Source organism: Bos indicus, chromosome 12 (assembly GCF_029378745.1).
Source record: "Bos indicus isolate NIAB-ARS_2022 breed Sahiwal x Tharparkar chromosome 12, NIAB-ARS_B.indTharparkar_mat_pri_1.0, whole genome shotgun sequence".
NCBI lineage: Eukaryota > Metazoa > Chordata > Mammalia > Artiodactyla > Bovidae > Bos > Bos indicus.
In genome coordinates this window covers 35,403,763-35,427,745 of record NC_091771.1, presented here as the reverse complement: position 1 = coordinate 35,427,745, position 23,983 = coordinate 35,403,763, and the positions used below count along the sequence as shown (strand labels likewise).

The 23,983-nt window shown below is 38.5% G+C and overlaps 3 protein-coding genes across 9 annotated transcripts in view; 1 reads left to right on the top strand and 2 right to left on the bottom strand.

Moving 5' to 3' along the window:
* Nucleotides 1-270: 270 nt before the first annotated feature.
* Nucleotides 271-13,925, bottom strand: SKA3 (spindle and kinetochore associated complex subunit 3). 2 transcript variants are annotated; one of them, XM_019971509.2, is made up of 9 exons: nucleotides 13,508-13,646; nucleotides 11,558-11,619; nucleotides 11,287-11,452; nucleotides 9,114-9,513; nucleotides 6,749-6,831; nucleotides 4,459-4,544; nucleotides 3,078-3,260; nucleotides 1,574-1,704; nucleotides 271-1,295 (listed from the first exon to the last, which is right to left on the bottom strand). In XM_019971509.2, exons 1-8 carry the CDS (start codon nucleotides 13,608-13,610, stop codon nucleotides 1,576-1,578), a joined length of 1,212 nt encoding a protein of 403 aa, XP_019827068.1. In that variant the 5' UTR covers nucleotides 13,611-13,646; the 3' UTR covers nucleotides 271-1,295; nucleotides 1,574-1,575. The 2 variants fall into 2 exon arrangements, with proteins under 2 accessions (XP_019827068.1, XP_070656393.1); XM_070800292.1 differs by lacking the exon at nucleotides 11,558-11,619 and having other exon boundaries at nucleotides 13,508-13,925.
* Nucleotides 13,926-13,929: 4 nt separating this feature from the next.
* MRPL57 (mitochondrial ribosomal protein L57) lies at nucleotides 13,930-14,385 on the top strand. Its single transcript, XM_019971515.2, has one exon. It carries the CDS (start codon nucleotides 13,930-13,932, stop codon nucleotides 14,236-14,238), a length of 309 nt encoding a protein of 102 aa, XP_019827074.2. The 3' UTR covers nucleotides 14,239-14,385.
* Nucleotides 14,386-14,805: 420 nt separating this feature from the next.
* Nucleotides 14,806-23,983, bottom strand: part of ZDHHC20 (zinc finger DHHC-type palmitoyltransferase 20) — a 59,140-nt gene continuing 49,962 nt past the window's right edge. For 2 of the 6 annotated variants that reach the window (XM_019971513.2, XM_019971514.2), the window contains 4 exons: nucleotides 22,578-22,667; nucleotides 21,077-21,192; nucleotides 19,748-19,825; nucleotides 14,806-18,241 (listed from right to left, as the gene is read on the bottom strand). In XM_019971513.2, coding sequence (XP_019827072.2) covers nucleotides 19,788-19,825; nucleotides 21,077-21,192; nucleotides 22,578-22,667 — 244 coding nt within the window. In that variant the 3' untranslated portion in view covers nucleotides 14,806-18,241; nucleotides 19,748-19,787. Of the gene's footprint in view, nucleotides 18,242-19,747; nucleotides 19,826-21,076; nucleotides 21,193-21,544; nucleotides 21,590-22,577; nucleotides 22,668-23,983 lie in introns of those variants that run through there. The other 4 variants (XM_019971511.2, XR_011569761.1, XM_019971512.2 and 1 more) reach the window with 4 other exon arrangements.

Genomic DNA, 23,983 nt, shown 5'->3' with positions numbered 1-23,983 from the left:
TCCTTGAAATACTTTATTCCTGTTTCCCTGGCTGCTTCTCCATCTCTTTTGCTAGATTTTTCTGCCTCCTTCCATCTTCTAAAATGAGAACTCCAGGATTCAGTCCTTAGTACACTGTGAATATACTCACTCCTTCTTAAGCAATCCTATCCATTTTGTGGACTTACATACACTGAGCCATGGTAAAGTGTACAAAAGGTTGATACAGTTCAGGAGTTAGCCTCATATACTATAAGGTTGACCAGAGCTTACTTGAAAAGCAAAATTAAGTATCTTGAATTTAACATTTTATTTAGCAAAATTTAAATTGTAACTACTCAGTAGTTACTAGAACAAAGAATAAGTTGTTCTTCAGTGACAATCTTCTGACGAAACAAAGAGACACAACGTGACGCGTCTTCCCATTTGACTTTCAAGGCACAAGCATAAAAGAGGATAATCTTTGCTGAATTAGCTTGACTTAGATCATAATGCTCTTGGGCTCCATGGACAGGGCAGCCTGGCGCTCTCAGAGACAGGTCCAGAGGCACAGCTGACAGTCCAGAGAGGAGCACCCACTCAGGAGGATGCCTAGGATCTTCCAGAGGGTGAGGCTTGGGCTCTGCTGGGCGGTGAGCTAGATGGGGGTCTGGGGAGGTTGCAGTTGTGCTGGGAAGAGCTGATTTAGGAGCATGCAACTGACAAGTTAGAGGAAAACACCCATCCAGACATGACAGCAGGCGAGTGTCTTAAGTCCAAATGTTTGAGACACCCACTTCAGTATAGCTACCTAGGCCTATATATTCCTCTTTTCCTACATCAGTTTAGGCTGACTTTTGTAAACAGCAGTGTCTGAAAGAACATTGTTAAAATAAAAGGTGTACAAGACTTGGGACAGTCATGAGGAGACAGCGGGCAGAGCTAGCCCCAAGGAAGAAGCCCAGCTCTACCAACAATTGTCCAGCCCCGAGAAGACTGAAGGTGGCCTCATTTGAGTGGCAAACAGTAATGTTTAAATTTCAAAAATTATTTATCCTGCTTCCTAATATTACTTAAACCACACAGTTCCATAGGCAGGAAATTAGTGAAATAGTAATGATCTTTCAAAACTGAGCAGCTGAACTACACGACAGGTTAGATTAAATCAAACTTAATAAAAAGCACTTTATGCTATTAGTGTCCATACTCATCTTTAACATGAATTGGTTTTTCAAAAGGGGGACGATGTAGGGATGTTGAAAACAAAGTGAGACCAGGCTTGCGTTCATCTCATTCTGTTCAGTTTCCATAATGGAAGGATGAATCCACGATCATTTCTGTAGGAAGATACAATAAAAATAGCAGTTGGATATAACCAGTAGCCTTCAACAAGATAAATGACAGGACACTGAAGACCTCTGTTTTCACACTCATAATACAATTGGGAATGAACTCCCAGCGACATCGTCCAGGGGGCTAGTGTGGGAGCTGGAGACGTAGGGATCACGAGCTCTGGGTTGTGTCCTAAGCTGCAAGTGTCAACTCCAGATGTTTACTCGCCATCCCAATGTGAACTTTTCAATGTTTTCCTCAGATAACACGGGAACATACTTACCTTCACCAGTTTTCTTTGTTGCTGGCATCTCGCATATTCTGTCCTCCATGCCGAGGAAGGAACACGTTGATGGGTGACACCGCTCTAACTGCTACTGGAGATGCTAGGTTTGAGTTGTATTTTGATAAAATCTAAAAGAAAGCAAATTCCTTTTACTGCATCATACAAACAACATAAATCTGAAGCCTTTATAAAACAGTAAAGGTCAAGGAAAATGTGAAGATATGGATTATTTGAAGCAGAATGTTTAGCAGCACAGACATTCCACAGCACAGAAGAGATGGAGATGTTAGAGGGTGAGCTTGGGCATACAGGCTGGAAAGCTTCTAAATGTACCACTGGTCAAAGGAAGCAAGCAGCAGGGCAGCCCCGAGAGCAAATCTGGCCTTTACAAAGATGCTCAAAGGAAAGATCAGCAGATGCTGATAAAGATAGATAAAGATGCTCAAAGGAAAAATTATACAAAGAAAAACCTGAAGTATTAACTATAATTTTTTATAAAGAGCTGATATGTTAAATACAATATTTCCCTCCTTTAACACAGAAATAGAGAGGAGGCACTATGGCAAACTGGAGACTGTATGATGCTATAGACAGGAAATGCTCCTTCCTCAACTTATTATAATGCCAGGAAAGCAAATGCTTTACTGATATCTTAGGATGAGTCCCTTCCAATGGCATTTGGGTATTTCCCCAAGTATTCTCCTTCTCCATAAGCTAGGAAGGTTTCTAGAATGGTTATTAAGAATTCCATTTGCCTAAGCAATAACTGCCAAACACTTAACTTTTATTAAGTGGGGATGCTCAAAGAATCAGAGTGGTTACTTAGTGGAATAGGTCGTTGTTATAAACCAGCCCAACAGACTGCTGGTAAATTATGTTGTACTAAAGAATCATATAAAAAAATAAAAACAAAACAAAGAATCAGATATTCTATGGGACTTCCCTGGCAGTCCAGTGGTTAGGACTCAGCACTTTCACTGCTGGAGCCTGGGTTCAATCCCTGCTCAGGGAACTAAGATCCTGCAAGCCATGTGGAGGTCACAAAAAAAAAGAATCAGATATTCTAACATATTTAAACAAGTGCTTCTCAAACTGAGGTCCAAGACATCTGGACGTCTCAAGTTCAAGAAACCCTGATCCAAGTTATTCAGGGTTCTCCAACAATGGAGAACCAAAGGGTAAATGACATTTCTGATCTTGCCAGAAACCTCAGGGGAGACATGGTTACCAAGGTGATCACATTTGAACAATCATTAGAAAATATTTTAAGAATACATTTAACAACATGAAATTAAGGAGAAAATGCCTTATGAGGGCACAAAAGTGTAGTGACGTCACAGCTCAGCTCTGAAGAGCCTTAGCCAGCTTAGATGGCCTTAACAGGCCAGAATTAAGATTTAGATCCATACCAGCACATTAGCCTGATAAATAATACAGTTTGTATCCATTTCAGGTCTTTTTGCAGGAAAAATAAACCAAAACAGTAGCCTAGAAAAATAACCTGGCGAATATCTTCTGGAATTGTAGTAACTTCTGGAGGTGTAGGTGTTTTGAGCAGATTCTCGTAAGAAGAAATTGTAGGAGAAGAAGGATCTGCAAAATTCTCAAAGCACTCGTCTGAATTTGAAACTAATGATGTACTTTCTTTTGTTTCTAAGTCATTTGATGAACTGTTTGTGGATACCTATTGAATAAAAAGAAATCATTAAATTACGGGGGTATAAAGTAATATAGTGATAAAAACTGTTCATCAATCGTTAGCTCTGTTGGGATCTCTAAGGAGGCCCAAAGTGACCCCCTCTTCCCTGACCAAGAATGAAATACAATCAAGGACACAAAGAAAGGGCATGGGGAGGACAGAGCACCATGTTCATTACGCGGGGCTGAGGGAGGGCTGCACGTGCAGTCTAAGCAGACTGGCTGGCTGAGCCCGAGATTTAGATGGATTCACCATCCAGACTCGGGCAACTCTATCCTGGCCAAGCCAGAGTCACAGCAATGAGGAGCTCTGCCAGGGAGGTAGTGGCCCATTCCCACTGACCTGGCCTGTCTCCCCAGGGGCAGAGGGAACACTGAGGGGGTGCCTTCCACATGGCCAGGAACACAGTGGATTACAACAAGGCACATAGTGCAATTATACATTAATAAAATTTAAAAAACTGAAAGTGAGTGCCTCAGCTGCACCAGACATATGTCACGTGCTCAGTAGCTGACTCCCAGCCGGAGAACACACAGTACAGACCATTTTCATCACTGCTGGAGGATCCGCTGACGGCCCCTCTACCAGAACTGGTTGTCTAAGTGTGCATAACAACTTGACACAGGGATGAAATTTTGCATACACAGTACATTTGTTCACTGGGAAAATTTTGGAATAAAACGTCTAAGAATCACCCATTTTGGTGTTTCTATCCATTATTCTTCCTTAAAATATATGTGTATGTGTGTACATGTATACATACACATACATATCACTGTCCACATCATTACATTTTTCTTGAAAACATTCTATGTTCTTATCTGTTTTTTTTATTTTCTTATTTTTTTTATCTGTTTTTTAAAACATGCTTGCCACATGACACTGGATCTTATCGATTTCCTTAATAAGCTTTTTCCCCCTTTATCATTTGACATTTGTTCCCATGTTCTGCTCTTATAAATAAGGGCCATAACTTTACTGTTATAAATCTCTGTCCCAATATGCCTGAGAATAAATTCTGGTTAAAGGGTGTGAAAAAAATGGAAAGCTCTGGATACATGCTGCCAAATGATCCTCTGGAAATACTAAATACACTCCCTAAGGCTACTGCAGCCTATGTATTCTAAACAGACTGACTGCGTCTGGAAATAGTGTGTCAGATTCACTAGGGATGGATGTTTACCATAGCTGTGCTGGTCTTTGTAGAAGGGACTTTCAAACCAGGAGTGCAGAATGTAGGTGCCAAGGGAGAATGTGTATGCTCAGCATCTAGAAGACATATACAAGGGCATGAAAATATAGATCTAAAAGACTTTAACAAAATTTCTCCGTATCAACTGTGCACTTTATTTTTAATAACTTAAAATATTCTAACTTTAGTGTGTACTTGACTGGAAAAAAAACAAAACTATCATATTCACAATCTAGTTATCATTCAAAGTTCAAAGTGTTAGTCGCTCAGTCATGTCCAACTCTTTGTGACCCCATGGACTGTAGACCGCCAGGCTCCTCTGTCCATGGAATTCTCCAGGCAAGAATCCTGGAGTGGATTGCCATGCCCTCCTCCAGGGGATCTTCCTGACCCAGGGATCAAACCCATGTCTCCTGCATTGCAAGCAGATTCTTTACCATCTGAGTCACCAGGGATTAGCACTAATAAAAGTTTAGCAAGGTTGCAAGGTGCAAATGTAATGCACAAAAATGAACAGTTCTAGTATAAGCTCTACAAACAATAAAAACTATATTTGGAAAAGAATATGTTTTACAATAGCAACAAAAATATACCCACATATAAATCTATTAAAAATTGTATAAGACCTTTATGGGAAAATCAAATTTCTGCAGATGAAACAGGAGGAGAAAGAGGTCAAGGAAGGTCAATTGCCTTTCAAGACATTAGGACTTACTCTAAAGCTATAGTAAGTAACTACAAGTTACTTGATTAGTCAGGGATGGAAAAACAGCCATTGGAACAAAAAAGAGATCCTAGAAACCATGCATAAAGAGAGATTTGCTGTCTGTAACAAAGTGTGAAAGAAACCTTAAATACCAGAGAAAAGTAAATATGTTAGCAAAATAATTAAACTGGCAAAATTTTATCTAGTCTAATCATCAAATGCTAGAAAGATGGAGAAACAGGAATTCAAACAATGTTGGAGACAGTAAACCAAAACAGCCACTCTATAGTATCATTTTAGCATTTTCTAGACTAAGTAAGGGATTCCCAGGTGGCTCAGTGGTAAAGAATCTGGCTGCCAAATGCAGGAGATGCAGGTTTGATCCCTGGGTCAGGAAGATCCCCTGGAAGAGGAAATGGCAACCCACTCCAGTATTCTTGCCTGGAAAATACTATGGACAGAGCCCAGAGGGCTACAGTCCACGGGGTCACAAAGAGCTGGACATGGCTTAATGACTAAACAACAACTATCCCTTAAGAAACAAATAAAATATGGCTCTATTAACAAGCTTACACTTAACCAAATTATTAATGGATAAGCCTAAGCATTCTGTTCCTTCCATAAAAGATATTGCCAATGATATATTGAAGAATTTTAGTTAGTAAACTATTCTTTGGAAAACCCATTTCACTTCAGAAGGCATAAAGGTATCTTTCATTATAATTTTCTAAAAAGTTATAGTTCACTGGGAATTGATTTCTGAGTGTGGTGTGAAAGAGGTAGTGGTTCAACCTTTTTTATAAAGGCCTCTATTTAATATAATCATGCTCTTCTAAGTTGAGCTCAGCTTACTATGAGTCAGCTGTATTTTTTCAAATTGTTTATGCCATCAGTACTTGTTAATTTAGTAAGAAGTCAGTGAAGTTAGCACTGAAAGAGAATTTTTCTGAAAATATGTCCAAAACTTTAAAGACTTAACAGAATAGTTACCTTAAAAAGTTTCCAATAAATTTGGTATAGATTATAATTATTCAAAATCATAAAACTCTAGGATTTTAAATTTTATATTTACATAACAACCAATGTTTTCATGTTTGCTGGGACAAATGTGAAAACACTACATGAAAATATTTAAAGTTTTTCTACTGTTAAAAAAATCCAAAATCTGAAATGATAGCTGATATATTCTGGGTGTGGTTTATATAAGAAAGATAATCTAGAACTCTAATCAATAAGCTGAAGCTAAATTCAAACAAAAAAAAGTACTATTGGCTCTATATTAAAGATTGGTGAGTTAATATTTATATTTTAAGTTAAAATGTTAACAAACAAGCTCAAAAACACTGAATATAATCAGGAAGAGTGTGAAAAACAGAAAACTGTATTTCTCTTGTATGAAATCATACTGAACCTGAATGGAATGGTACTTCATATAATGGTACTTTATATAATTCAGTAATATGAACCGAGAAGATGCAGAAGGCTATTAGAATGTCTTAGGTGATAGGACCATTTATTGTACAAAGATAGTCTGGAAAGAGTATGGCTGAGAAATAACTTGAAATTCATACTTACTGTTTTTTCCCAATGGCTGGGTTATGAGGCCAGGAGTGGCAAAGACATTATCATTGGGCACTGGTTCTGTTTCTATGGTCTCACTGGTGTGATTCATAGGGAAATATTAGAGTTAAAAAAAGTTAATATTAAATCTCTGGAAAATTATTTAATCTTATTATATATCATTAAGTCTGGACATTCAATTATGTTTTATGGAAGATAAATTCCATGGAAATCTTTTTTCTTTTCTTTTTTTAAATGTATATCCATAGCTCAAAAAAGGTTAAGAACTATTTTGTATTGGCAGCTTTGACTTAGAAGTGGTTAAAAATCTTTGACTTAGGGAATTTCCTGGTGGTCCAGTGGTTGGGATTCTGCTTTTTCCACTGCAGGGGGTGCAAGCTGGATCCCTGGTTGGGGAAGCAGGATCCTGCATGCTACACAGTCCAAAAAAACAAAAAATTGACTTCAAGGAAAGCTGTGAGTTCAACTCCTTGGTTCAAATATAGAAACTGTTAGCTCGTGGCTTCAAAATCATAAAGTGGAATTTTATACCAGTATACAGACAGAGATTAAGAACATTTTTTAGACTAAGACTGACTCTGCCATCTTATTAAAGTTGTTCTAGCCAATTACCCAGATGTATGACATGTAGTTATAAAAAAGAACATCACTGAATACAATAAAATAGTTCAATTAACAAACTGTCCTAGTGTAATTTACTGAATAATCTTTACTTGAAAAACATCTTCAGTATATATTAAATCCTTAGGTAAATTAGAGGCTGTTTCTTGGCTATTCTGTTTCTGCAATAGGTCCATTCTGTCACAATTTTATACTGTTTTACTTACTGTAGCTTTATATATTTTAATAACCAGTAAGTTAAATCCCCTCGTTACTGTTATTTTTCATTATTTTCTTAGTTATCCTTACTTTTTATTATTCCAAATCATTTGAATAGTTTTCTCACACATCCCTTATGCTCCACCTTAGAGGAAAAAAAAAAAAACCTAAGGTTTTATTTTAATTGTATGATATCCATAAATTAACTAGATACGATTAAACATCTTAGTAATATTCAGTCATTCTGCTAAGGAACATGGTATACTTTTTCATTCTAATTTTCCCTTTAACTTAGAAATGTTTAGTGGTTTTATTCATATAGGTCTTTCACATATAACTGCATGAGTATTTTACTTTTTTGTTGAGAATTTTCATGACTTTTCCTCTGTATTTACCAACTAGTTATAATAAAATATAGGAAAGCATATTATTCTAAGTAGTTATCTTATATAAAATAAATCTTACATCAGCTTCTACAGATTTTAGCTGTGCCTTTCTCAAGTTGCCCAGGTACAAAACATGGCCTAGAAATACATCACGGTAATCTTTATTTCTGTTTTGTATCTTATTACATTGGCTACAACATTAAGAACAATGTTAAAAAAAACAAAAACAAAATAAAACCAATGATGTTTAATAATGGTGACAGCTTCACCATTAAGTTAGATATTCACATTATTACATTAATGAAGTATCCTTTTACTGAGAGTTAACAATTTAAATGAAGAATGGGTGTCTAATTTCATAAAATTCTTGACATCTATTGAAATTATCCTTTTTTTTTGGAATCATAGGAAACTTGTATTTTATGACTTTCCAAATACTCCTGTCTCTTTTCTCCAATTGTTTTTTTCTGACAGTTTGAGTTGAATGTTTATTTTCCCTTTTTAATAACTACAGTTCTTAACGATATGCATTTAAGAGTGGTACTTTGATATGTGGTATTTTCATTTTAACGTTAATTACCACTTCTATACTGATCACTCCCATATCTCTTCAGTGTAGCATGGAATTCATCACTGTGCTTCAAATTCGTATTTCAATACTTAAGCTTAAGAGTACCTCAAAACCAACATGTAAAGAAACTCAACACCTTTACCTCCAAGCTGTGCTCAGTTGTGGCTGGCTCTACAACCTCATGGACTGTAGCCCACTAGGCTCCTCTGTCCTTGGAATTTTCTAGGCAAGAACACTGGAGTGGGTTGCCATTTTTCTCCAGGGACCCCCAAGCTGCAGGTATTCTTTTAGTTCCTGAGCAACAAATCAGAAATCTGTGTTCTATCCTAGATCCTCTTTTCTTCCCAAGTTTCCATACCAAGTGTTTTCAGGCTCTTATTCTATTTCTTCTAAACCAAGGAAACTAATAGTTCACACTTTACTGATGGAATTGGTGATTCAGAGAAGTTTGAAATATGAAGTATCTGGAAACCTTTGAAAGAAAGGTATTGTCTGAGAGAGATTTCTTCTAGGGGGAAAAAATCAATAAATACAAAAGATTTAGAAAGTTAAATAAAATATTTCTTTTAAGAAAGCTGCTTACCTGTTAGTTTTCACATTTTTAAGTCCAATTGTGTAATCGTCATTTAAACACATAGTATATTCAGAGATACCAAAGTGTTCTAATTTAGGAGTTACACACTCAAAATCATCCATCTTTAGTGCACATTTTGGAGTTTTTAGTAGTGAGTGTTTGGAAAATGGAGTTAAAATTTTTGGCTCTTCCTTCTGGTTGTTTACTGCTTGGGGAGGGTTTGGTAGAACTTGGGATACGATGTACCGCTCAAGTCCAAAATCAGAAAGCTGTGGACTACGCGGTGACTTCTCAGAAACAGAAGTGCTTGCAGCAGCAGAATCCAACAAATCATCTTTCAAGTCAGGCTTCTCAGGACGTTCACATTCACTGGACTCTGGTTTAGAGTCAGTGACTTCTTGCTCATCCACTGAGAGAAAAATCAAGGTCATATTCTGGTCAAACATCAAACTAGAAAACGTCATGTACTACAACCACATAAAACAGCTCCATCTGAAATGTACCCAATCAGCAAAAGCTCTCTCTCTATTTTCTAAGGAGAAAATATTCTTCTTTTTAAATTTCAATTGTACCTTTCACTTTCTGACATGTACCGCTTATATCTCCATATTTCATCTTAATGATACATCAGAGGAGGGAAGTAAACTGTTCAAAGATGAAAAATCAGTACCCACAAATAAAACTGCAATTTCTTAACCCTAACCCTATAGATCCCTGTCAGAATCTTTTGGGCTCAAAGGCAGAGAAAAGGGGTAAGTTTAGGCTGTACATTTACTTGACCAACTAAGAGATCCAACAGATTGAGGGAAATGAAGAGGCACACACATTTTCTTTGAAGACATTATGTTCCTTGTTTTAATTGGCAGCTGAAATGAACTAGGACAGGATTTTGTTTTTGTCTGCATAACCCATGACACATTAAATCTGAAGGATGCACCATTAAAAAAAAAAGGTTATAAAAACTCTGATTTCCTGGCTTTTGGCCCTTGAAGAGCTGCTGATTCAGAATTGTGTTTTGGCATTGTGCTTTCTGTTAATTCTGAGAAACGTCAGAAGAACTACCAGAAAAACTACTGCTGAATTGATTACAAGGCTGTCACTGATGAGTTTAATAAAATAAAGTCATCACCATTATTACTACCTCTTAGGGAGGTATTTATTAGCAGCTCTATTTCACTAGTGAGGAAAAGTAATTTAGAGAAGTTACTATTACAGTGGAACCAGTTTCTGAGTAACCAAAGTCAACTTGTTCACACCAAAGTCAACTAAATTCTTTCCATTATACCATGCAGGCTGTTTAACTTACCTTTCATATATCTCAATATGTACATATTTGTTGAATCTAATTAAAGTTTTATTTACACACAAAGATCATTTTCATAACAGAAATGAAGACACTGAAGCATACTGAAATTAGTTCCTTAAAGGTATGGGTATAACACTAACAACAATAGTTAACAATGGATGATTAGCATACAAGGTCCCGTTCAAAACAAATTTTGTCTCATTTAATTCTTACACAACCTCAGAGGTAGCTACTATTAAACATCTCTACTTTATAGGACTTCCCTGGTGGTCCCATAGTCAGAACTCAGCACTTTCAGGGCTGTGGCCCTGGTGGGGTCAGAAAATAAACAAAATCTCTACTTTAGAGATGACAAATTGAGGTACAAAGTAACTGGTCAAAGATGAATATAACTAGCAAGTAGTGAAATTAGATTTGAACTCAGGCAGTTTGACTCTAAATTCTAAAACACCATGCTCTCCTACCCGTCATCAGCATTTTATAACTAAAAAGGACTTTATGAATTTACATAGCCAAAATTTTCTCATTCTATGAGAGTGAGAAAGTGAAATACCATGGCTTAGTCTCTCAGCTACTTATTGTCAAAACTGACCAACAACCAGATATCCTTAAGTCATGTAGGTTTATCTTGTACCCTTCTTTCATCGAGCACTGTATTGGTTCTCATCTAGCATTTGTAAAGGAGAGCAAGGACTGCCTTCACAATGCACTACCAATCAGCACTGCATCCAGAACACAGGGATTGCTGAATAAACGATCAAATGTCTATTACATAAGGGCAGAATCAGAACTAGAAATGATGGCCAACCCTATAGTAGTCTTAATTATGCTGCTTTAATACTAAAACAAATGCTATTAAAGGCTACTTATTCACACCTGAATTTTTCTTGGCACGTGGAGTATATCCATACTTCTGGAAGAACTCTTTTATTTTCATGATATCCATTGAATTCTTTCTCATCAATATTTTTGTTGCTTTTATGAAACCAATGTTTTCTTGACTTTCCAAGTTTGCTTTATCAAGAAGAATATTGACATCATCCTTTCATGAAGAAACAAAGTACATTTTAACATTTGACTAAGTCTATTTATAATTTTGTAAAAATTACCACATAAAAATGATAAATTAATATTGTAGGAGTGATACCTTTAGAATTCGTACTTCTGAGTTAAGGTCATGTAGAACTCTCATTGGACAGTCTTCAAAGTCTTCAATATGAATATTGAATGGAAAAAGTATAACAATGAAAGGAAAAAATAAGAAAATAGAAAATAGAATTTTTTTAGAATCATAAAATCTTTATATAGAAAAGTACAGAAATATATAGTTTGATGAACTTTCAAAGTGAACATATCTACATTGATAAGCAGGTAAAGCTTTATGGAAACCAATTCTGCTGTATATTAAAAATCCAAAACCATTTATACAATTCTGTGTTTTATAGCATTATCTCAACCATGTAAACAAAGTCAAGCATAACAAAGCAACAGCGAAAAATAAGAATAGTAGAAAAGCTATTGAAAATTAATAGCGGTGTCTTCTGGTGGTGAAGTTGTAGGAAAGATTTTCTTTCTACTTTCCCATTACCTCAAACTTTTTGCTGTGCACATACACTGTTTTCACAGTCACAAGCATAAACATTTTGAAATGGCTGAAAAACTATCGACAACATTATTAAAGTAAAAGGAGTCTGTGCCTACAGGGTGCAATATTTTAAGGCATATTACAATTACGACACACAAAATAATCTCAAAATCTGAACTACTCTTCCAAAAACTTAAAAAAAAAAACCCTAATACAAATGTCAGTGGTGGAGAATTCTGCTTTATTAGAAAGCAGTGTTGAGTACTAGCGTTTCTGTAACACGAATTGTTGGGGAAAATACAGACACTACGACTGTGGGCTATTTGGGTGAGACCAAAGACCACCTGACCTGCCTCTTGAGAAACCTGTATGCAGGTCAGGAAGCAACAGTTAGAACTGGACATGGAACAACAGACTGGTTCCAAACAGGAAAAGGAGTACGTCAAGGCTGTATATTGTCACCCTGCTTATTTAACTTCTATGCAGAGTACATCATGAGAAACTCTGGGCTGGATGAAGCACAAGCTGGAATTAAGATTGCTGGGAGAAACATCAATAACCTCAGATATGCAGATGACACCATCCTTATGGCAGAAAATGAAGAGGAACTAAAGAGCCTCTTGATGAAAGTGAAAGTGGAGAGTGAAAAAGTTGGCTTAAAGCTCAACATTCACAAAATGAAGATCATGGCATCCAGTCCCATCACTTCATGGGAAATAGATGGGAAACAAAGGAAACAGTGGCTGACTTTATTTTTCTGGGCTCCAAAATCACTGCAGATGGTGACTGCAGCCATGAAACTAAAAGACGCTCACTCCTTGGAAGGAAAGTTATGACCAACCTAGACAGCATATTCAAAAGCAGAGACATTACTTTGTCAACAAAGGTCCATCTAGTCAAGGCTATGGTTTTTCCTGTGGTCATGTATGGATGTGAGAGGTGGACTATAAAGGAAGCTGAGCACCGAAGAATTGATGCTTTTGAACTGTGGTGTTGGAGAAGACTCTTGAGAGTCCCTTGGACTGCAAGGAGATCCAACCAGTCCATCCTGAAGGAGATCAGTCCTGGGTGTTCACTGGTAGGACTGATGTTGAAGCTGAAACTCCAATGCTTTGGCCACCTGATGCTCAGAGCTGACTCATTTGAAAAGACCCTGATGGTGGGAAAGATTGAGGGCAGGAGGAAAAGGGGACGACAGAGGATGAGATGGTTGGATGGCATCACCGACTCAATGGACATGGGTTTGGGTGGACTCCGGGAGTTGGTGATAGACAGGGAGGCCTGGCGTGCTGCGGCTCATGGGGTCGCAAAGAGTCGGGTACGACTGGTCGACTGAACTCAACTGAAAGTCACTCCACGTGTCAAGAACAGTGCGGAGAAGCTGCTATGAAACGACACGTTTCCTCTTTTGGTCGAGTTTTTATTAGCACACACTCTGTTGACTTGAAGACCGCCCCCGCCCCCCGGGATGGCAACTCACACCCTTCACTGCCCCTCCCGCGGTTCACTCACCGCTGTCCTCTCCGTCCAGCGCTCGCTGCAGCCGGGCCGTCTCGCTGTCCAAGGTGACGGCCAGAGACCGCAGCTTCCCGCAAAACCCTCGGATCGGATCCATAGGAGAGGCCGGCTCCCCGCCTCAGAGCTCGCGGCCGTTTGAATTCCGGCGCCGGAAGCGCCATTGGTTCCCGTAGCCGCGAACGGCCTTTCTCGCGATAGGTGAAGCCTCACGCGAGGAGACAGCAGCGGGTCGGACTGGGATCTTCCGGCATCCCACTTCCGGCGTCGTTCCCCGTGGTGCGGAGCGCGCCCCGAACGCACGGCGAGTGAGTGGGGCGGCGCGGCGTGAGGTGGCCTGCGGGAGGCGGCGGAGCTCCCCTCTCCCTTTTCCCGCATCCATCGCGCAGTCATCTCTTCTCTTTCCCTCGGCAGGCGCCATGTTCCTGACCGCGCTCCTGTGCCGCGGCCGCATTCCCGGCCGGCAGTGGATCGGGAAGCACCGGCGGCCGCGGACCGTGTCGGCACTGGCGAAGCAGAACATGATCCGTCGCCTGGAGATAGAAGCGGAGAACCACTACTGGCTGAGCCGGCCCTTCCTCACGGCCGAGCAGGAGCGCGGCCACGCGGCGGCCCGCAGGGCGGCCGCCTTCGAGGCGCTCAAGGCGGCGCAGGCCGCCAAGTTCCCCGCGCACCGTCGGCTGGAGGACCAACTCGACCACCTCAACGTCACCAGGAAGTGGTCCTGACCGTGAGCCCCGCCGGCCCCCGGCCCCGCACGCTCCACTGCCCGCAGGCGGGGCTCGTCCGTCCCTAAGGGACGGTGCAGGCATGGCCTGCGTCACAAGCGACACAAACGTCATTTGTACGAAGCCGCAATAAAGCTACCAACTGTGCTTTTTGGGCGTCAGTGCGAGATTCTTGTTGGGGTTTGATCACGCAGCCGTACCTTCTGTCAACAACAATTGACTAAACGCAAATGGAAAAAACGAGCTTTTTCAGTTAAACAGACTCAAGGAAATAACGTTTTCTGCTGAGATTTACCTCTAAAAGTGGACAACTGAAAATTACGTTTAGTAAAAGCTGAATTAAAGCTTTTTTGATAAACCCATCTGTATCTTTGGCCTAGGTAAGCTACAGTGTTGTCACAGTCAAGTAATACTTGTGGTTATTAGATTATTTAGAAAATAATAGTAGAAAATTAGTAGATTCTTATTTCTAACTCAACACTGTATGTTACCTGATTTTCAAGATGGCAAAAATCATAGCTATTCTTTCACTTTGTAAATACCAGTTTATAACAATAACAACAACTGTTCAAATACAGGACTTTATTTATTAATAAAGTAAATCATCATCATGATTTCGGGAGAAAAGTTTTAAAATGTTCAACCTTCACGTTAATGTAGGTTAGGCCACCCAAAGACAAAAAAGCAAAGATATCAAAGTCATGGTCCAGGGTTACACTCATGAGAAACAAATACAAGACTTATGGGACTTGATAAGTAAAAACAAACTGTATTCCAAATTCTTTTATATAAAAACATTAAAGATCACCTTAAAATAGTGTCCATCTTATGGGCATAGACTCATCTGCAATCGTACAAATATGATAAACTCAACTAATCACTTTCTGAAGCTTTTAATACAAATACAGTTCCTTGCTGCTTTATGCAACTCAACAAAATATAAAGTGAAGTCGTTAGAAAAATATGGACCTTTCTGAATCTATATTGCATTTTAAATTTAAATTGGAAAATACAGTTCAGATCATATGAAACATGATTTCAGGTTTACATATTAGCTGTATCAGAATATTAAATATGGTCTTTATTTTGGCTGAAATGCAAAAATATGGTTAATTTCTCAACAGGTTAGTTAAAAATACTTTGCATTGATAGCAGTGCTAGTCCTAGAACAACATGTAAGCAAAACATATTTGGAAGTCATTTGTCTTCAGCGCTGCAAATACGCAGATCCTAACACTAAGCCCTTATACGCATCTGCTTTAAAGATGATGGAAGGGAAATCTCACATAACTGAAAATCTGTAATTTAAGCAATGGGACAAACAGTCAAAATCTGCTTTCAACAGAAATAAAATTCAAGTAAACATTGCATATTTGATTTAAGCTAAGTTCAATTAACTTAGGACACACTGGGTCATAACCACTAAATATGTAAAACAATTAAAAAAAAAACTTCCACATGCAAAGATGAAACTGCTTTTGTAAGCGGTGCAAGTTTAGTGACCACTAAGCTGCAGCTGCTCTTTGGTTTGGCACAGTGACAGTGGTCAGATGTCTCAGGTACTGAATATTCAAGTCAGTTTGCACCCAGGTAAAACCAAGTTTCCTGTCTTAATTTGTTTTTAATGGCAATGGCAAGACCTGAAATTCAACTTTCCTTTCCTTAAATATCACAACTGTTCAAGTGCTTGAAGCAACAAAGATCGTACTAGTAAATTTTGACAGGGCTTCATTTTGACCATTTCACCCCAAAGGTTGGCAGCACTGATCTGTAGCAGCTGAAATACCAAGGAGACAGCCTTTCCTTGGTTCCCATCCCACTGCAGGCCCTTGCTGAATAGTCATTAACATGTATGAATAAACTTGGTCAATTATTATTTAAAACATGGCAGACACTGGCCATAAATTAATTAAACCAAAGGTAACAAAGGCTTTAGCTGAAAATTTCTGAAAAGGTGCATACTATGTTATTAAAAAAGATGATGTTAAATGACAGAAATTGAAAGAACTCAAAAAGACCAAAAAGCACCGAGATAGGTTAAGGGGAAAATTAAGTTTCCTCAGTTGTTAATCAGGTGCATGCAAATCTTTTGACTTGAATATAGAAATGTCCATAAGAAGTACCAGGAGGACATTTCTGAAAGCAGGCATATACATTTAAACATTTACCATTTCCTTATAATAGGCAACTGCCAGACTAAAAGTGATGTTTCTGGTTGGAAACTGATACCCCTTAACTCTCATAAACATTTTCTAGAATCAAGATTATTAAGACTACCATGTTGAAATAAAGGTAGAAGCCGTATTATAGTATTCCAAATTGTATTTTCAAAGCTAACTCATTCCTCTAGTTCGAAGGGGAAAAAAATTACTTCCTTTTAAAATCTAGTAATATAGCCTATGAAGTTAGACAAATCCTGTAAACTGTAAACCTGCAATAGATGGCTACAAGATTTATGCTACATTAGGAAATTATAGAGCTATCCCTAGTATACTGTTTGACATCCAAAAATATTTGTGGGACAAACGTAAAGTAAGGTATTGTGCAGAATTAGAAATCGAAGAATGTTAAAGGTTGTCCCATCCAAATCATTTATAACAGACCTTCCCCCACTCCCATTTTACAGATGAGAAAACGAACTGGGATATTTATAGATGCTGGTTAAAATCTACCCACTTCCAGCAGCAATCAATCCGTTTTGACTGAACAGTATAAACAGGAGTACCATCAGTACATTGTTCCTCCTTATAGGATACGAATTCTAATCTTTAGAGTTAATGCAGCAATTTCTGTCACGTAGATTAGACTTCAAAAGGAAAAGGGGATAAGCGTCTAGGCAGAAAGGGGTTGCTGTTAGGAAGTCAGATTTAAAATCCTGCATATAAAAGTGAAATCCACCTCTTAGAGAATGGAAGTTTTGAATGACTGCTCAGGTGAGAATTTGTTTCTTGACAGTGGCTAGGGTTAACTGTTACACTGAACAGTTTTACCCTCCGTTCAAATGCATTTTAAGTTGCTGTCTAAGCTGTTACGGGATTAATGTAAAAAGTTTCAAAGCAAACATCAGTCTTTACTTGAAATTTGAAAGTCAACAGCAGGTAACACTGAAAACATATTTTAACAGCTTACTTATAGATTCTCTTTTTTCTTCTAGTCACTTCAACTCAATCCTACTGTGTCCAGTATTTCTATAGCACATGTAACCTTTGTTTCCCTACCCGTATAAATACCCATGAAAGTTCAACAAAAAAGTGCATTAAAAGCAAACACAAATGAAAAATTTCTTACACTGCCAAATTTTCTTTAAGCCTTGGGCACAAAACTACACATCGTTTAATTAATGCTTAGAACTAAGCCTTCAATGAATTATACAAATGTGCTCCAAATGATTATATTTAGGTATCTAAATCCTTCTGAGTGTTAATTTATAGCCAACAATAAAAAAATCTTTGTTAAAAATGTTGAAAAGTATAAAACAGTTAACTATAAATTAGCAAACACCAATCTTTTTTTAAAAAAGCAGTTAATTTCTTTCTTACACAGTACAAGCAGCAGTAATTTGCATATTATTATTCATTTTCAGCCACCATCCTGACCTAGATATACTTAAGTTTTTAGCTTGTGTTTCTAGAGTGAAAATTTATATGGGTACTAAGAAACAACTCTAATAATGTAACCCAGGTATCAAAAAAATGCATATGTCATGTTAACATGTGACCTGATAGCTCATATTATGGCATCTCATGTTATTACGAGAAAATGTTACTTCCAAAGGAAAATGAAGTCTCTTTTGTAGCTGTGAGTCAATGCTGAACAAATGGGCTCATTTAAGATTAAGGCATCTTCCCACTCTGGAGCAGTGCTTCTGTGGATCCAGCAATCTGTACAAAGGTTTCCTTTTTTAAAAAATATATCTTCGTTTATACTTCAATTATTTCATCCCATTGATCATTTTCTTGCAAATAAAACAGAAAATATCAGTCCACAATATGTTTTTATAAACCTACAAAACCAGAGAATTGAATTATTAAAATTTGATTTTATATTTTTAAAAATAAGATTGATTAAACAGTTCTCCGGGCTAAGGTATAAAGCTGCTAATATAATAAATACTTTAATTCTGCTAATATGCTCTTAATAATAAAGGTTTTTAGAAGCTGAAGACAAGGGCCAGATCTCTCACTCTGTCTCCCTGAAGCCATCACATGAGCATTTTAATAGAGGCTGAGGCTTAGACTTTTCCCTTACTGTTAACCCGGGCCTAAGCTGAGGAGATTGCTACTGGCTGTCTGTGGGAATTTCAGTGAAAGTGAAGTTGCTCAGTCATGTCCGACTCTTTTCGACCCCATGGATTGTAGCCTACTAGGCTCCTCCGTCCATGGAATTTTCCAGGCAAGAGTACTGGAGTGGGTTGCCATTTCCTTCTCCAGGGGGATCTTCCCAACCCAGGGATCGAACCGGGGTCTTCCGCATTGCAGGCAGACGCTTTACCATCTGAGCCACCAGGAATTTCAGTGAGGATTCTTAAATAGGAGCATCAGCCATCATTCCACCTATACGCAGAAGAGTGCAGAGCCAGGACCGGGAGTCCTGTCTGAGGAGGACCAGCTCTCCCCGGAGCTGCCGGTGACATGTCATTATCGCGTGTGGCTTGGGCTGCCCCCTGCCTGCTGGGAGCCCCGACAAGGGCTGGTGATGTGCACATGGGCTCCAGGTCCTTGTAAGGAACTGAATGCTAGTGACAAACACCCATGAAGCAGCAGATGTCCCAGATGAGATTACAGATGAGAACAGGACAACTGGGGTAATAAAGGTGTGTTGTCTTACATAGCTAAGTGTGTATACTTTGTTAGGCAGCGACAGGTAACCAATAAACACCACACGCAGGTTTTAAAAAACCTAACAGCTGCACATGATGCTTCTGAGCCAGTGAGCTCAGCTTCCACTGACACGTGCACAGCTGTCTTCTCGAGAGCTCAGTGTCCCTGCGGGTCAGTGTCAGCACTGCCCTCACAAGGGCTCCTAGTCCTATTTAAGTAAACCTGTTCTGGCTACTGTTGCTGGGCACAGAGGCAGCATCACTGGCCTGGGTACTTAGCTACAGAGAACTGCTTTCTGCTGCATCTTTTACCAGGTAAACAACATCAATGAACCTCTTAAGTCTTAGTCACTCTTCTCTGGATCAAATTTCTTCAGCACTGGGCAAAAGTCACCTTTTCCCCTTAAATAAATTAATAAGGTACCATTTACTGAAAAGGTTAGTTGTCTATATACCAATCCTAAACAATTTTTATTCATTTCTTCATTAATCTACCAATAAATATTCAGTAAGACTGCACTAGGAAAGGGAAGAAAACCGGGAGGTAGGCAGCTGTGACCTTTCAATCTGTCCTGAGCTATTTGATACCATAATGGAAAGAATGAGAAAGACTCAACTACAGACTCTTTTGAGAGTATGACATGCAAATAAAGGGCAATTTTTGGAGAAATTACCTTTATACTGTCTTACCTTGCTCTTATTCAATTGGTTAGTTATGAACAAGTGGTACTCAGTTTTCTATTGCCACTGTTACATGGTTATTTGTCCCTGTAAGCACATAATTATATATGACATGATAGAAAAAGAAGTATTAGGTTCCTAACTAAATGGTAAAATTGATGATCACAGTAAAAGCAAGTCTTATGTAAGCACTAAATAGGCTTCTGGTGCCAACCATCTGTCTGCTGTTAGAACCCAGAAGGAAGGAAAGCAGTGCTAAGATCTGCAAGTCTGGTTTTCACACTAGGTGAAAATGTCCACTGGCTCTAAAGATGTTTAGCAGCAGTCATTTCAAGTCCAAAAACCTGATTTTCCCTTGACTTCATACTGAGGGGCGAATAACCTGGATGAAGGCCTTAATGATGTTAAGAGAATTTAAATGCTGCTTAAAGCCAAATCAACAAGAAGTCAGAAATTCTGACAAGAAGTTTTCAAGGCTCTTTCCTACAGTTAGTTACAAATTGATTGTTAGTTACAAATGGATCTGAATGTCCATTTTCCTATAGTGCCAGGAGAATATTATTACTAGTGTTATTAAGAACCACAGATATGTATAAAGCTAGTAAATGGTCAGACTACCTATTATAAACCCAGGCCTGACTCAAAATCCCACTTCCATCTTACCCACTGTTCTAGAACGTATCCACAAATTCATGCAATGATTAAGAGTCATCACTAAAAGGTTAAAATATACTCAGTGCACTCTTTTTATACTAAGAAAAGACAGCCAAAGAGTACAAGGCATTCCAAAATTATTATCTTTTCGGGGACTTCCCTCGTGGTCCAGTGGTTAAAGACTTCACCTCCCAACGCAGGGGGTGTGGGTTAGATCTCTGGTCGGGGGCTAAAATTCCACATGCCTTGTGGCCAAAAAACCAAAACAAAACAGAAGCAAAGTTGTAACGAGTTCAATAAAGACTTAAAAAAAAAATATTTTCAAATAAGCAAAAACTATGACCCTAAAGAATAACCTTGTTTAAACATTATCCAGAATACTGTGCCTAAACAACTTTCTACATCTGAGGTGATGAAATACATGGCTGGATAACAACAAAGAAAAACAAAAAACTGTGAACCAAAAACACAGCAGCAGTCACTACACTTCTCACTGAACCCTCGCTTCCGTGAAAGCTCCAAGTCAACACTAACAGCCTACAAAGTAGACATTTTATTAAAAAGTTTCAAATATTTTAGTATTTTAAAATATCACATAGTGTATTTTGCTTTTTCCACATTTATTAAGTCTGGTGGTTTTAATTTTAAGCAGATGAAGTAATGTTTTCAGATGACAAATATTACCTGATCCGCCAACACCTTCTTCAGATCCACTCTCCAGCCACTGAGGGTCACTGTCCAACAGGCGGTTTTTTGATTCACTAAGCGGTTTGATAGGAAAGGGCTGATTTGAGCCAATACTGAAAGAACAGCAAATCATTCAGTAAAGAGTTTAATGCTCGATTAAGGGTATTTAATTAATAAGCAGCAAATTAGTATTCCTTTTCCTAAATACGTAAGGGCAACGCATGAGATCTCAGCACTCTGAAAAAATTCCATCTTCAAAAGAAAAATATGCCCCCAACCCCCAATTAAATGGCTCCCTAGACCCAAGAATCTGTACTCAGCACTGCCAATGAAAACAATTAGGCAAAAGAAAAACAGCTTCAGAGGCCAATCTGAAATGTGTTTAACATGTTAATGTTAATCAAGAGCTGTAAGGTAGCACAGAACAGGTGAGGATCTAGGTCTGTGGCCAGGACAAAAAATTACCTGTCATTTCCCAAGTTTTCTGCTTTCTACCTCTGCAGTATAGATCTAAGGGGGAAAAATGATTCAGTGATTCAGTGCAGACTTATTTTTCTAGCTACGAGATCCAGGGAGGGAAGGGGTGGAGGAACACAAGAAGGAAGAAAAGGGAACTAATATTTTGGGGTATGCACTATGGGCCAGACACTGTGCTAGGTGCTTTCATAATCGCCAGCTTCACAACAACCCTGGAAATAGGATGAATCCTCCTTTCACAGAGCTGGCAGCTGAGGCTCAGACTAACTTGTCTAAGGCCCACAGGCCCACAGTAACTGTTAGAGCTGTGAGGTACCAAGGCCTTAGGTTCTAGGTTCTAAGGCCCATGTTTTAACAAAAGTAATCAATGACCCCTTATCCCCCACAGTTTATTTCTGGAGTAAATACATTTCAAGTGTTTCACTTTGACAGAGGTACCTCTATCTTCTTTAATCTAAAATGAACTATTTCTCTGAATTTATGAATCAGTGTGCTTGCCATACAAACTCTTGAGAAAATTTCCTCTAAGATGAATAAGAAAAAATTTTGTATTTGTATTTTTGAGTCCTCATTCATATTATTTTCACAGTCCAGTTAAAATCTGTTTATCAAAATAAAATGGAGAATAGAACAATGACTAACTTCTTTGAAAATGTAACTGATAGAAACCAACATAATCAAATCTCAAAAGAGTCTCTGTTTCCAGGAAGACGTAGCACAGGTGGGGGAGCTGTGATTCCTTCTCTGCCCAGACACTTCCAGTGACACGAGCCTGTCTTGGCCCAACTACTAACAGCAGGCATTCATTTTCTTACTCTCAAAGTGTTCCAGTTTGAATGGTTACCCTAAACATATCAGCTGTATGCATACATTGACCCTCAGTTAAAAACCTGAACAGAATTTATCTTTCCTGTCTCTGCCGGCTTGCCACATTTCTACTGTATTTATCTAAGTGTAACACACACACACACACAGATTGCTTTACAATGAATTCTGAAAAACTTAACAACAAGAAGCACACCTTCTGGCACTTTCACTTTGGTTTGAGACAGAAGCTTGCTCTGGATCCGTCCCCACAAGGCGAGTCGGAAAACTGCAGCCGTCACCCTGGCTGCAATAATGAAAAATACCAGTGATAATTTAATCATGTCAAGTTAAATCAAAGTGGTCAAATTTAACACCTATTTTTCAGAAGCATGGTATAAAGAGATTACTGTAACTTGTCATTTCAGAGAATAATTTCTAAGATTTCTAATTCAGAGGGTTATTAGACTTCACTGAGGAAGTCTTTCTTTTATAATTTACATGCAATTAAAAACAATATCTTCTATGACTATTAAAATTATGATGTAAAGTTATGATAACTTAAACAATAGATTCAAACATCTGGATAACTGACTTGCCTGTTACAATCATTTAAGATATCACAGATGCTCAAATTAAAATTCAAGATGTAAATTCCATATATTCATTCATTCAACAACATTCATTAAACAAATATTTATTGGATGGTCTAAGTAACATTTTAAATGTTAGGGATATATCACTGAATAAAAGAAAAGAAAATCTAAAAAAGTACAGCTATGCCTCATTTCCACATTCTTAAAACATCAAAACTGTGTCCAGTAGGGAGTTCCACTTCCAGCCAAGATGGATTAATGGGAAGATTTGACCTGCTTTCAAACAGCTGACAGACAACTGTTTTCCTAACAGGCCACACAGAACTGTGGTGTCTAAGAGAAGTGAAGCCAGCCAAGGAGTCGCAGTTTCTGCCAGAGCCTGAGCACCAGTGGGTAGGGGTGCGGAGGGGTTGTGTTGGCAAACAGGGCAAGGTGGTCTCACTGAGCTGAGGGGACAGAGCTGAGCAAGAGGAAGATGTGCAGATAAAGGGCTCCATGAATCTGCACAGGGATCTACTTGAGCCTTGAGATGAATTCTCAGCCACACGTGTGAATCTGGGAAAAGAGCAACTGCACACTGGAGCCGCAGCACACTGCCAGTGTCCACGCTGACCCGCCAGAGCAGAGAGACCGCACTGAACACCAGGATCTGGCGGGGACCCCAGTGGGCTCTCACCTCTGTTGTAGGATTAACTTGCCTGAGAGAAAACACTATTCTACACCAACCTAGCAAAGGTTAAAACAAGCCTCAGGAGGACTCAGCTGAAACTCAAGTAACTTAACAGTCTGCCAAAACAAAATCCAACATTCTTTAAGGACAAATTTTAAATACTCAGAATTCGAAATGTCCACCATCCAGTCAAAAATTACTAGCATTAAAAAAAAGTTAACAGAAAAGGTTTAGAAATGACCATGAAAATCTGAAACATAGACTTAAATGAAGAGAAATGTAAGATATGAAGAAAGAACCAAATAGAACTTCTGAAGCTGAAATATATATATATCTAAAATCTGAAATAAAAAACCT

Excerpts from the sequence above, each read along its gene's own strand:
- SKA3 (XM_070800292.1), bottom strand. The coding sequence starts at position 13,903 with ATGACTGCGCGATGGATGCGGGAAAAGGGAGAGGGGAGCTCCGCCGCC. Across the intron at positions 11,453-13,507 it reads GCTGGACGGAGAGGACAGCG|GATGATGTCAATATTCTTCT; the intron begins GTGAGTGAACCG and ends TCTTCATGAAAG. Across the intron at positions 6,832-9,113 it reads AAAAATGTGAAAACTAACAG|TGAGACCATAGAAACAGAAC; the intron begins GTAAGCAGCTTT and ends GAATCACACCAG.
- MRPL57 (XM_019971515.2), top strand. The coding sequence starts at position 13,930 with ATGTTCCTGACCGCGCTCCTGTGCCGCGGCCGCATTCCCGGCCGGCAG.